The following is a 14699-nucleotide window of genomic DNA, read 5'->3' as shown; positions in this document are numbered from 1 at the left end:
TTTTTTTTTTTCGCCCAAGAGGTAACGGATGTGTAGGCTTTTTTTTGGGTTTTTTTGGAGGGGGAGAGGTTTAATCAAACGCATCAGTTTTGGTAGTTAGCTACTTCGATGCAGGCTTGTTTATGTTAAACTCTGTCGTCTTTTCTGAACAGCAGAGAAATGACAGGAGAGAGAGCCGCTGTACTTAAGGCTCTTTCAGACGATACTTGGGACAGGATTTTTGCTCCTGCACCAATACTTCTCTCTGATTCTCCAGCTGCTGTGACTTTTCTTGTCCCTCTTCCCTAGACATCTAAACTTTGACAAAACAAAAAACTAGCAAATACTATTTCTCCTAACTTGCCCGTGCCTAGTTGGATGGCTACTCTTGTACGACTTGATGATAAGTCTCCTACAGAGTTACGGACATTGTTTTCAGAGAGCTGTAGACCAAGCCACAGCAACATTTTAAGCTCAAAGGAAGACACCTATTTCTAAGCAAAGACCTTTAACTCCATGTTTAGCCTGGAGTTAGTTCTGATGCCTTGATTCTAAAGCTTTGGTAACAAGAATTAGCCTTCTTACTAAATGAGCTCTGGTATGCAAATTAGTGCATTCCTTGAAAAGCAGAAAAAAAAGCCCTGTAAAGCCTGGGAACTCTGGAGATGGTTATTCTTATAAGTAACGTCAAGTTCCCCTTCTTGTTTTAGACAAGGACTTCCAAAACATGCCTTGCGGCATCATCCACTGCCAGAACCGCAGGCTGAGATGTGCCCAGCCACACCCAAGGCTGAAAACTGCGGTGCGATCTCAAGGTACTTGTCGTAACATAAAATGGACCTTTACAGTGGCAAAACCAGGCACCTTTGCGTTGAGTTACCTTTACAGAAGTAATACAGTTGGTAGGCTTAGGCTTCACCTCCGATCTGTATCATTTCAGAACATGTCCTTCCTATTTTGGAAATGAGGAAACATGCGTTGCTGTGTTCTGTTCCCAGCTCACAAATAGCCTGGGTCATCCAATTCTATGGCAGAAACAAGAAGAGAAAAGATAGAAGTAATTCCCGAGTGGTGTAGAACCGGGACTAGAAATAGTCTGCAGCTTAACTAAGATAATTTTTGGAAAATCTATGTCTATGTTTTGCTTGACCTCTAGACTTCCTATGTCATTGAGATTATTAGGAGTTACAGTTGCTGTAATTACTTGTGTACTATGCCTTCTGCTTAAATGCATCTGAAGTAAATATTTACCCTATAAAAAGTCATTGCTAAGACCTATTCTGATATAATCTATGCTTTTTTGTACAGAAAGAAAAGTTTACTTACCCACTTAATTTGTCATTGTGTATTGTTGGCATTTTTTACTGCTTTTTTTCATCAACATGTGCATGTCAGGGAGTCTGAAATCTGGAAGGAATCAGATCACCCTTCTGTTACTCCAGCTGATGATGGGAATTCATTGTCTGTTACTCCAAGTTATGCCGACATCTCCACTGAAGACAGCTCGGTCTTCTCCTGGGGCTATGATGTGAGTAGAACATAATCATCTCAAACCAAATCATAGAATCATTAAGGTTGGAAAAGACCTCTAAGATCATCAAGTCCAACCGTCAACCCAACACCACCATACCCACTAAACCATATCCCGAAGTGCCATGTCTACATGGTTTTTGAACTCCTTGGTGACTCCATTTTTTACTCCATGGAGAATGGTGACTCCACCACTTCCCTGAGCAGCCTGTTCCAATGTTTGACCACTCTTTCAGTAATGACATTTTTCCTAATCTCCAATCTAAACCTCCCATGGCGCAACTTGAGGCCATTCCCTCTCGTCCTATCCCTGGTTGCTTGGGAGAGACCAACACCCACCTCACTACACCCTCCTTTCAGGTAATTGTAGAGAGCGATAAGGTCTCCCCTCAGCCTCCTTCTCTCCAGACTAAACAACCCCAGTTGTCTCAGCCGCTCCTCAAACGTAGCACAGTGAGTAGAAAGACATTTGAAATACCATTGCAATACATTTCAGGATAAAAATGAAGATTGTATTTGTCAAAAAATCACAATAGTGGTTATAGAAAAAACATCTTTTTCTACCTCTTCCCCATCTTTTCCTTTCTCTCGGATCAAAACATATTAGGCTCATATTATTCAGTTACCATTCTGCATTTCCATCTAAACCTTTGGAAATACAAATAATTTAATGCATAAGTGTATCAATACAACATAATAAATGCTGTTATTATGGAATCCCAAAGATGAGCGAATGACTTCCAGAGGCTTGGGGTGAGTTTATCACAATTCTGCACAGTTGTATGTTTCTCAAAATACAGTAAGCCCCTAAACAAATTATTTTCAGTTAGAAATACTTGGTTTACTCCCCAGCTACCAAAACAAAGTGTGCTATTGCTTTCTGTGAGGTGAGATGGAACTATTTAGATTTAAATTACCCAAGAACCGACCCCATTTTCTAGCTACACGAGAACATGTAACAAAGGTCCTGAACATCCTTCACTTTCACAGTGTTTCACACCAGTCTACAATGCTTTTTGTTTTGCTGTCGTCTATGGATATTGCAAGCAACAAATTTTCTATTTAATTAGAATGTCGCTGAATGTTATCCTTCCTATGCCGATTTCTTTTAGGTAAATTACCAGGTCTTTAACTTAATATCATAATACAGCTATTTCAAAATGTTTTAATAGTTTTTCTGTTGTGTCCATGTAAGCTTTTTATGTAGCTACCATCCTCACAGCCGTCCTAAGGGCAGTCTGCATCATCTCCAGGGGGAAATTATGTAAAGTTAATGTCTTTCTAAGCGAAAGAAATAGAGCTGTTTAAATCAATCCTGCTAACCTTTAAACAAATAGTTGTCTTTTTCAGTTATTAAAAAAATGCAATTAAAAAAACCCTCCGAATGCTATTCACTAGGTATTTATTGGATAACTTTCCTTCCCAGGAATTTGATAAAGCTGCCACACAACAAGTTCAGCAAATGTTCAGACAAATTGATGAGCTTCTCTATGAGCAGAAAGAAAATGTGCTTGTTGAAGGACTGCGGGAAGAATGCCACGAGTGGACGTCTAACTTTCCTCATCTCAGGTATTTTATTAATAGACTAACACTAGTACCGTCATAGAGTTATAAAAGGGTAGGGATGGAAACAGTTGCTTTTAAAACAGTGTTAGTAGCAGGGTGGTTTTATGCAATTGTATAGTAGATAACAGATAAAAAGATCACTCTGGTAGCCTGCCGTTGTCATTAATAAACAATCTGCTCTCTCACATTTGGTTCCTTGCCAGAGGATTATTGCTATCTGCAACTGACTTGGCTTTAACATAGCAAAACTCTCTTGGAGAAGATGTATCATAGAGTTAAAATCCCCCTACCCTAGCTCAGCAGTCCTTGTGGCTATCTGTAAACTTAAATTTTAAATCTTCACTATGTGTACTTGAACAGTTTTGCCCATATTCAAAAGTCTTACAATTAGCAGAGCCTAAAAAAACCCAAGCAAAGTTTTCTTAATGTATTTACCTGACTTGAAGCAATGTGTACTAGGGAAATCAACTGAAACCACATTTAACTATCACCAAGAAAACTGCATAGCTTCCCTACAGAATTTTTAGGGTTTGCTGGGCTGTGTTCTTCTACATTTCAATAATCTCGCTTTCAACATTTTCTGATTCATTTATCCTTTGCTTTTGCCATGGCAGGGTTGTGGGGAAGCAGATAGTGATCCCCACAGATGAAGGGTATGGATGGTATTCAAGTTCACCTTCTAGCCGTTTAACTTCCTCAGATGTAAGTTCACCACAAGAAAAAGATTCTAATGAGTAAGTACCAGCGGTTAATCCAGACTGTACCAAGGTAATTTTGTTCTCAGTGGACGGCAGTGGTAGGCTTCTTAAAATGTGAAGCCTAATTCTTTTCTCTTAGGCTGAGTTTTGAACACAACACACTTTTTTTTTCTTTTCAACTAAAAGTAGGACACTCAGAATAGCAAGAGTACGTAGCTGTGTTGTTGCTAACTACAGTAAACTGGTCATTAAATAGAAATACCTTTGCTGCTGCTGACTGCTTAAGAATATGTATGTATTGTAGCTGGTTTTATTGTTAATCATCTAGCAAATTTGTATAGAACTTCAAAAATACAAAGCACTACATTAGTACTACTTCTATGATTTAATGTTTTAGAATGTTTTTTAATTAGCTTTGATTTTTTTTTCTGAAGTTTCAAGTTCCTTAGCGAGAACTAAAAATATCCAAACCAAAAGGGTTTTTACTGTAATGCGTAATTTGTTGGCCTCCCTACTGCTTGGTCTTTACTACTGTGTTGTCTCTCAGCTCATCACATGCTGCTATTTGAAGTGGAATAACAACTCATTTTCATTTCTGCTTTCTGAAAACTGTCACCTGTTCAGATTTAGTGTTTTTGGCAAGAAGGTACCTCTTTCTGTTACTCCTGTTCACAAAAAGGCTGACCGTTCCAAGTCTCCGACCTCGTGGTCTCCAGAGAGCGAAGAAGATGAAGATGGAGTAATTGTCTCTGAAGGCATAATAGAGGAATATTTAGCATTTGACTGCAGAGATGTGTAAGTATTGAATATTAAGATAGCAACTAGTACCAGTGTCCTGGAATTCCAGCTGCTAAGAGGGATATATTTGGTTTTGATGTTAGCTGAGGAAGTATTTGATGGATTTATTTTTTTAATATCTTTCCTCTAGAGAACTTTCAAAAGCTTGAGGTTGCTAGGGCACTGAGAATTCTCTCAATCCATTTCCTAGAACAATTTATTTTGTTAAATTATTTTTCTGAATTTTTTGTGATTTTTCATACTAGCCATTTTTGTGCCTGGTTTAAATAGTTCAGTGGTAAATTGAATTAGAGTGGATTTGATGCTTGCCAAGAAATAATTACTGCTATCTTTATCTTAAGAAGAAAGGATTAAGGGTGGCATATAGAGGATTCTTTTTGCCCCTTTACTTTATTCAACCCAACAATATGAAGATATGGCCCGGGTAAGGACTCTGGATGGTAATGTCAGTCGCTAACTACTTAATTGGTTTTAATAAATAAAGCCACTTAGCTGCACGGACCATGAGATTCAAATTGGTAGGTGGCTTGCTTTGACCAGGCCAGAGGGACATTGCTGCAGCAAACAATATTGCTGTCTCTATAAAATAATGGTAGAAGTAGTATAGCTTTTTCTAGTGGAATCTCCTTTGTTCCCCAAGGTTTGTAGCTGGTTGATGTTAAGTACTAATCCAGGGAGCAGATATGAAAGTCATGATATATGTGCTTGCATCGCTATTATTTTCTCCCTTCTGTAAAGTTTCTTTTGGCAGATGAACATGAACTGTTAAGAGCAGTCGTCTTCCAGGTTTCACACTTCAGAATACTCTTGCATTGCAGAAGTCTGCAGTAAAGGCCCCTCGGGTGCTGTGGATTAGGGTTTTTTTCTTTCCCTCTCATTAATTACATCTAATTGTCTAAAACTGAATTAAGCCCTTGCCCTGAACACCTCCTGGCTGTTAGAGTAGCCGGCCAAGAGTGGCATTAAACAGTCGTCAGTCGTAACATTCTTCTCTCTTGTCTTCAGAATTGTGATGTTAGATATGCAGCCTAACGATGTGATGAACAAATATCATTGTAACTATTTATTTTAAAAAGGACCTTTGATCTCCTCTGTAAATTATTTATTATTAATGAACTATCATTACAGTCATTCTGTATGGAGGAACGAAGGTGTGCAGCGATAAGGTGATTGTCTCAGTCCTTTCTCATTTATGTCAGTGGTAGATTCTGGAAGAAATAAAAGGTCAAACGCAGAAGAGAAAGTTCTGTGCAATGTATGGAAGCTTGTTTCTTCCAGTATTGGACTAAGTTATTTGATATTGCTGTTTGTTGTACCGTCAGCTCTCAGAAAATGATGTGTTATAAATACGAAACTTCTTAAGTAATTGTCTTCAATGTACTTGGCCAGCTGCCTTGACCTATTTCAGTTTAAGAGAAAATAGAACAGAAAAGCAGCCTTAGCTGATGTTTTAATCCTATTAAATAATTGCAACAAAAATGCAGGAGACAAAGAAAATGTGTTTATGGTACAGATAGTGCTCACATTTTTACAGGAAGGAGGCGTTGCACGAGAGGAAAATTGGATTCTCTGGTAGAAGGAAATTGGGGTTTCCTCCTGTCTCTCCGTATTCCTGCATGAAGGATTCTGTGCTCACATTTGTGTTTGATGATGTGTGGAGCGAAGTCCTAGGCTGCATGGAAGAATTAATCTGCAGACACTGGGAAGGGTCAGCCTCAGGTAAGGATCACAGTTAAACTGAAGATTTGAAAGGGGATTTCAGTTACTTGATTTTGCAAGGATGCAATGAGAGAGAAGTATTTGGAAATAATCTCTTCAGGGGTGAAAAAAAAAAAAAAAGGTTATTTACTTTGCTAACAGTGTGACACATGCCTTCAACAGAGCTTACCATCCACGAGGACTCTCTTCAAAAAATTTTGGATTCATAGCACTGTCCACAACTAGCAATGTCAATAGTCTGTATTTACAGGGATTTTCTGTTGCTTTGCATAGATGATGAGAAAAATATCATAACAATAGAAGCAATCAGAGCGGATGCTGGAAGCCCTTTGCAGTTTGATCCTCTGCCAGTGTTGTTACCTCGTGTGCCACAAACTAAAATGCCCCCAGCAACACTGAATGTGGTAAGTATTTTTAGCCAGCTGGTTTGTGTAGGGACAAATCAATACAGGACTACCTAAGCAAACAGATTCGAGTATGTCAGGGGACTGTTTAGACACGTAACTTTATGAATGCTGACTGTCCTTTCTAACACTTAAGTTCTGTTATTCCTCAGTTGCAAGTTTTAATTCCTACTTTTCTCTTAAAAATTTAATATTTTATATATGTGGTGACTGACAGCCATGTAGTGACTGTTCATTAATGATGCAGTGCTTTCTACATTTCAATGTTTGAACTAAGTTGTGAGATCGAGGACTGCATGGGCTCTTCTCACTAGCTGATCTATAGCTAACTCATCAGGACAAAGCTCGGTGCAGTTGTAAAACAGTTGGGTTTTTTCCCTCAGACACTGAATTTGACTGTAAAATCTGCTTTAGATGATCTGTTCCTAGAGTGGTGAGCACCAAAGTGTTATCTGTTTATTCCATTTTAATTCAACTCTTTCCTTCTTATTTCTTTCTCCTTTATTTCTACCCTTGCCTCTTCCTCGTGTTCCCCTTACTGTATGTGTAGTGTCCAAAAACCAGATGTGGCCGCAAAAGCAAAAAGAGGAGAAAAACACCTCAAGTATGTATGCTGGACAGATTAAAGCTCTGGTATTTTCTATTTGCTGTCATTATGGTGGGTAGAATTTGATGTTTTTCCAGATCAGTCTGTATTCCAGGAAAGGGCTCTGCAGATCTTTTCCTGACATGAAATGTCAACATACACTGAAAATCAGTTTTGTAAAGCTTCTGATTATAGTCATTGTTGGAAGATCCTGTTATGCAAATGAGAGGCTCAGATGGAAAATATTAAATATGACATAGCACGGTAGAATACATTTTCTAAGCACTACCCTTTGCAAGAAAAATGGAATGCTAAGATGCCTGTCTTAAATGGGGTAATAACATAACTGAGTATATATCTGGATATCATGGAAGAAATTAACTTCTTTCCTCCAAAACTATTTACAAGGACAAAAATTGTAAATATGCATGTATGTCTCTGCCAAACAGTAAGGCACTTATTTTTTAAACTTTCAGGTAGACCTCTCTCAAAGGTCAAGTAGTGGCTCTCAAGGTAATCTAAATGGCTTGATGGTGATACACGGGATCCAGTTACAGCAAAGGAATCTGCCTGTAATGGAAAAAACACTGTAAGAACTATAGATTTTCTGCTGTAAAGTAAAACACTCCCACGGTGAGAGGGATTCAACCTAAAACATTGTGAGATAACTTTGTACTCTGGAGAAAGCAATTCTCAGTTATTTTCCTGCTTGTTTATTTGTGCTTTATGAAACAGCATACTTCTAGACCAGGTTTTCTGTTTGCTTGCTGCTGGTTTACCACTTAGTGAACAGCTGTGGCATTACTGTTTTTCGAGATGAAGCTAAGAAAGGGGTGGAGAAACTGATTTGCTCAAGTGGACTTGTGTTAGAGCTAGGCTATGGGTATGAAAACTGATGTTTACAGTATGGGTTAGTTTAATCTGTTCTGTGATTAATTTTTACATTTATATGGGAATCTTGAATCAGAAAGTTCATAGTTCAGGAAGAAAAATAAAGATAGGCTGTTTTTTCCCATCCCCTATTCTTTTCTAATGCGACTGTAAATTACTTTAGTTATGTAAAAAAATGAAAACACATCATCTCTATCCCCACATAATATTAATAATGTTACATGTAGATGAGTACTTTGGTAATAGGGTATTTATCAGTCATGTTGACCACATCTCTTTGGGTTCTGTAATCCTTTTGTTAGGGACCTGGATGACAAACGACCAGGCTCCAGTTCCACCCTCTCTACCAGAGCATGGCCAAATCGTCCTCTAGAGCTCAGCACATCATCCCTGTCACATTCCACGAGAAGGCGAAACCCACCACCACGTACCCTGCATCCCATCAACAAAAGCCGCTCTCGTACTGGGACCCCAGGGTCAGTGGATGATGTCTTCAGGGCAACTCAATTGTACATTTCAAAACCAGTTTCTCACTGCAAGTTACCATCTTTAGAGAACCCAGCTTATACAAAGCATTCAGCTGAACAGGAAGAACATGAATTATTTGATTAAAGAAATTAACTGCTTATTAAAGCACAGTCTCCCCTCAGAAAGCTGAGTTGCTAAAGTTGATGTTCACAGTGCTACAAGTTGCGATTCAATGAATCGCATGCATGTTTAGGTAGCTTTGCACATAAACTATAAACCTCAGTCTGTCCAGTACAAGCAAAGCAAATACCACCATCTTTCTTGACATCAGCTTTTTCTATAGCCTATTTTCAAGATGAACTTAAAATTGTCTGTACTTTTTGGAGGTCAAAACTACCTGTTGCTATCCTAGCCCAGACTGGGCTTTAAAGAAGGTGCTCATCTTAGGTTATCTGACTGGCTAAAAGACTCTTAATGAACTCAGTGAACCCTCAATCACACCTAGCATATCTTATTTTTGTTTGGCATAATGATCTGACTGAATGTAGTCATTTACAGGGACTGCAGGGTATTGGGAAACAACGCAGGGTTTAATATACTTTTATATTCCACATGTGTTGTAAATTGACATTGTTTCCTTTTAGTTTTGCAGTTTACCTATGAACCGATCCAGCCTGGTATTTTTTGTCACGTACTCTTTAGAGACTTGTTCCTTGTCCCTTCACAACTGATGTTTCTACTTGCCATATTTTATGCTTCCGTTCCCTTTCCACAGGCTTCGATCAATTTAACAATTGTTAACATCTCCCCTTTATTACCATATATGTTTAAATGTTTGTAAAGAGCACTAGGAAAGTCTTTTTTAAAATGCTGATTATAGTTTGAAGCTTTTCTAATGTATTCTTACAGAACATCCTTCCTTCAGTCAACTCCAGAACGTATCTAGAGCTGAGGCCTCTTCATTTCTAGCACTTCTCAAACATACAAACACCTTTCATGTGGAAAGGCTGTATCTAGAAAATAATTACTTATTCTTTTACATTCCTTCTGTGACTAATGCCTAATTAATTTTGTATTTTGTGCAATTAGATTGGTTTATCTCCCTTTAGAAGGCTTCTAAAAGCCTCTTGCACCTGTTCCTTCAACTACTCAAACAAAATATGGAGAATGTGAAAGCCTTGCTTTACCCTCAGATGTTTTATTTGACACTTGTAATAAGTGAAAGAGCTACAATATGCATTTGCATTTTTACTTGCTCTGCTTAAACTGTGGGACGCTGCTGGTTTTCTAGGCTCATTGTTTGCCTTCAGTTGCTAGGCTGAAGTTAGGAGTAAGCAGTACCTCATCCAAAAGGGAACAAAGAGCAGAAAATAATGCCGTGTCGGGGAATAGGCAGACAAGATTCTACCATTGTATGGTAGAAGACACCTTTATATATACAACCCTTTAGTCTGCAGTACCAGCTGCACAGCACACTCCTTTGAAATGCACTGGATGAGGTGGATTTTAACCACCACGTAGCTTTTATGTACACCCATTGCCAAGATTTCTGCTGAGGTACTCATTCTCAGGCTCACTTTGCCTATATGCTTAATATTAAACATTCTGAAAAACAACAAGTTCTTGTTAATGGATGAAAAAGATTTCTGCCAAACTTCACCCGCTGCAGAACTGCTCTTTTAAATATGGTCTCCAAAAGCCACCCCTAACACCAGCGTCTTGTAGCAAAATTCTGCAGCCGTTGCTCTTAGTTTTAACATTGCTTGTCTACATAATGCCAAACTGACAATATTGTATGTTTACACAACGCCAAACATATAAACCATATGGTTTTTGTTCTTATTGGTGCATTTCAGTCTGACTGCACGCGAGCAGCTGACCTCACCCTCCCCAATGCCGCTAAACCGAAATAATCTCCTACCACCTATTACTACCACCAATGTGGCAGAGCATGAGAGCACTACAGGATCCCAGAGGCAAACGGTAATAGGCACAACAATTTTATTATTGGATAGTCTAAAACTGTAATTGCTGTTGATCAAATTACCTAACCCAAGAGTTCTAATTTGTTTGTTATGTTGTAAGTGATAGCAACTGAAATAGATGCACAAAAAATGCCGTATCAGTTTTGACTAACAGCTTCACCCACAGTTGAATGCTTTAATTCCAGAGGTTTTTTCCTCTCTGTAACTAGGTGTAGAATGATTGACTTGGAGAATTAGCTTTAATTCCTAGGCTAATTATTTTAAATGTACTGCTGCAATAAGAAGCAGCCATAACTGTTATTCTTCAATGCAGAAATCTCGAGGGAACTCAAGTCGAGCTCACAGCATAACAACACACGCAGATACCCACCAGCAGCTACAGGAGCGGCTTCTCTTACCTGACCATTTCTCCAGGCCTAGCACAACCAACGCGTTCTTGGTAAAGCATGGCAAATTATACCAAATCCTTAGTTACTCAATAGGGTGCTTTGACAACTAATACAGGTAAACGTTACTCGAGAACCACATATCACAGGTGATCAGTGCCAGGGAGTTCATCAGGTTTGCCCGTGATTAGATACACACAGGTCAGCAGAAACGCCATTGCTTGGCACTTCTGAAACAAACATCGCTATCGGTGAATAACTGACTTGCCCTCTCACTATACTCCCCACAGCCTCCCTATAAGCAGCTGGTGCTACTACGCTTTTCTTGAAGAACCCAAGTGTGACATGCTTGGGGGGAAAAAAGCTAAGTGTTAGTCTAGGTATAACATTCAGTCTATCATCTGCACTGGTAATCTAGCGTCTTCTGTGAAGGCTTCAGAAGAAGCGTGGGGTAGGAGAAGATGCTTTTATAAAGTTTTGCATAGACATTGGGAAGTCATTCCTGCAGCTGTCTTCAGAAACAGAAGGGTAGAATACTCTTCATTGCCTTCTTGCACAAGTTTGCTGTACTATTAATGTCCAGTCTGTTTCCGTATCAAATGCTCTTGGTTTAATTTACTGAAACACCTACTCTACTGACATCTTGTCCTAGCTAACAAAGTATTTTAATCTAAGCTTTAAAAGCTCTAATTTCAACAATAGCTTTTAAATAGCTGCTTGTTTGGTTTCTGTGTATCATTTCAACATCCTTGACTGCGCAGTTAGGAGTGTACAAACTTTCTAAAATCTATTTTGAAACAGAACAATTTCCAGAAGTGGTGAGAACTGGACCTTTAACTGGCCCAGTGATCATTCTAAGCAAGAGTGTTATAAAAGTGTATTTTCTACAGTTGCTTTAACCCTCCTTAAACTTGTAAAAGCTCTACTTGCACCTTTACAACATCTTATGAATTAGGAAACACATATGTTTAAGTAGTTTGTAGCTGTATTATAAACTTGATGTCTAAAATTTTTTTCATGCAAATATAAATAACTTGAACTGTCTTTTCAGCCAGATCCACAGCACCGCCGTTCTTGCACTGTTATTGATTATTGTAATCAGTCCTGGACAAACAGAGGATCATCAGGTTCAGGTATGCTCATCAGTCACAGAATTTAGTACGATGAAGAAAGAGGTACGCTTTTGGGACAGGGATGCATTTCCTACATAGGGAATTACTTTGAGGAGGTTTTTCAAAGTTCTATTTCATGTTTTAAAGTTTCCATTATATAAGTTTTATACTTGCATATAGAGTATGTTTAGGTGTGTTTTTTCTGTTACCACTTAGTATTTTAAATCATTTAAGGAAGCTTAATGCCCCAATGCCTCTCTTGTCAAAGTTAAGAGCAGGAGTTGCCAATTTAAATAGGAACTAGCAACAACTACTTTCTCTCCAAGGATTTTTCTTCTGCTCAGCTACAAAACTGAAAGAAATTGCATTATGTCCAAAAGAAACTTATTTGCTCTGTATCTGGAAGAGACTGTACTAGATCTGCACTAGGATCAACTCAAAACTATATTTTAAAGCCAGTAACTGTACCAGTACAATTCACATGCATACTCTGAAACCAAAATATGCTTGTACTGTTTAATTTGAAACAATTGGATGAACTTTGTGCATTTACTTAGCATAACCTAAAATGAGTCTCATCTAAAATTACTTATCAAAGTATGAAGGCAACAGGAAGGCATTTTTGTTGTGAATGTAATGCATACTCTTCCCTCCAGTTTCCCTTCCTTGAGTGCAAAGTCATCTCCTTAAATTGCTTATGGCTAATACACAAACTGTATAGGTATTCTGAAGCATATATGAAGACTATTTTAGAGTGTTACGGTAGACCAATAGAATTATTTTAGTTCTACCTTCAGAGATTTAGGGTTTGACCTCTTGGCACACACAACAGCTAGACTAGTCAGTTGAAAGGGAATTTGTGTTTTATGAGAGATTATGGTAGAGCAGAAAGCTAACTTTTGTGTCCTGGAACGGCTTTTTCTGAATACCATCTTTATAGCTCTCGGCTGAATTCACCTTGAGCCCTCCCTGTTAGCTTCAGTACTAAATCACATACCACATCCACCTGGAAAGGGTGGCACAGAGCAGGGGATTCCTGAAGCAGGACTTTCTGGAAATTCTGGATTCCACTGGATTCCTTTCATCGCAGTGTTTTGGCATTCCGTATGGGATGTCAGAATTTTCCACACAAAAATCTACTAACAAGATAGGACTGAAGCTGCAAAGGTTAAGGTAGGAACCACGTGGATGATTGTTAGAGGACACGAGGGGTATTTTAGCTTGTTTAATAGCTGAATGGCCTACTACCAACTAATGTAAGTGGTACAAGAGGCGACTTGAGTTTACCAAGGGCACTAAACCGAAGTAACTTGTTTTTAAACAGGAGTAGTTCCTACTAAAATTAAAATAAATATCTGCCGTCCCCCCTCAATGCCACACCATCTTTAAAATGCAAGATGAGTTTTATGAATCAGCAGAACAACTTTGTAGACTTGAATATTTTATGAAATATCAAGGAATACACAGTAGTTCCCTGCAGTGCAGCAACTATGAAAGCACAGCCTTTGCCCCTTTCAGAAGGCCAGTCACTTGTCTCAAACTTGCAAAAGTTATGCATAATGCAGTTGATAGCCACATATTAGATTAAAAAGCAAAAAAAAAAATTATTTTTGTTTGTTTTAAGCTAAAGGAGATGTATTCAGTACTTAGTTTTAATACCTTCCAGAAGTCTTAAAGTTGTACATAATCTCTGTTTATTAGGTCTTCAGCTGTACGGTTCTGCGAAAGCCCACAGTCGAAAGGGATCAGTCACAAAAAGCAAACAGGGTTTCTAACGTGCCATGAAGAAGTATCCATCCATCACCAGAGAGTCATGAACCACCTCTCGTTCTCAGCGATGTCAACATTGTTTACAGAGTTTTCAAACACCTTTCCTTATTAATAATTATTTCTATATAAATCTAAGAAGCAGCTGCCAAAGATTAGAAGGGGTACACTTAAACATTCCAATTTCTACCAGTAGAAAAAAGTTATACTCCAATGGGCAGTAAAGCCTAACTCCTAGAAAATCTAGCAAATGCACTCAGTCATTGCTGTTTTCCCATTACTGGCTTGTGACTAGTTCATGTTGTTACAGGCAGGTACTGGAGAACCTGCTGATTTTTCTGTTAGCTCTACAGAAGATTAATCAGGTTCTCCTTAGCAGTAGCAATTTAAATTTTTAAAGCTATATTTATGTATTTAAAGCAATATCATACTATCAAAAGCAAGCACTGCACATGATACTGCTTCTACAACTCAACTTAGACAAGTTATGAATCCTGTAGTAACTGCAGCAGATAGTAACACAGTTGTGTAAAAATAAGGTAGCAAACCAGATGACCAGAACTGACAGCTTTAAGGGTACCATACCACTGACTCTTCCTGTGTTATACTTATACTTCTTCCTCAGTGACTGAAGAAGGTTTAAAAGGCAAAAAAAATTACTGCAAGTAGTTCCAGACAGTATTCAAAGAACGTACATTGTCTTCCTGGCGAGATATTTAATGGTGATTTCACAGACTAGGGCAGCCTCCCTTTCTAAAAATACCTGCAATTTTACAAGATTTCTGCACTCCGCCATGAAGTTCCACAACC

General features: G+C 38.5%; 1 protein-coding gene across 1 annotated transcript; it reads left to right on the top strand.

Moving 5' to 3' along the window:
* Positions 1-689: 689 nt before the first annotated feature.
* FAM149B1 (family with sequence similarity 149, member B1) lies at positions 690-13897 on the top strand (the record flags this gene model as incomplete). The annotated part of the gene is made up of 14 exons (XM_010294129.1): positions 690-794; positions 1375-1507; positions 2936-3078; positions 3690-3809; positions 4398-4568; positions 6106-6290; positions 6564-6694; positions 7245-7298; positions 7757-7869; positions 8474-8680; positions 10496-10622; positions 10938-11063; positions 12062-12143; positions 13824-13897. Coding segments are annotated over 14 exons (1771 nt in total), but the record flags the coding sequence as incomplete, so codon positions are not given.
* Between the last annotated feature and the right edge of the window lie 802 nt (positions 13898-14699).

Source organism: Phaethon lepturus, unplaced genomic scaffold, assembly GCF_000687285.1.
Source record: "Phaethon lepturus isolate BGI_N335 unplaced genomic scaffold, ASM68728v1 scaffold35709, whole genome shotgun sequence".
Lineage (NCBI taxonomy): Eukaryota > Metazoa > Chordata > Aves > Phaethontiformes > Phaethontidae > Phaethon > Phaethon lepturus.
Note: the sequence above shows the minus strand (reverse complement) of the source record. Positions and strands in the feature narration are given on the sequence as shown.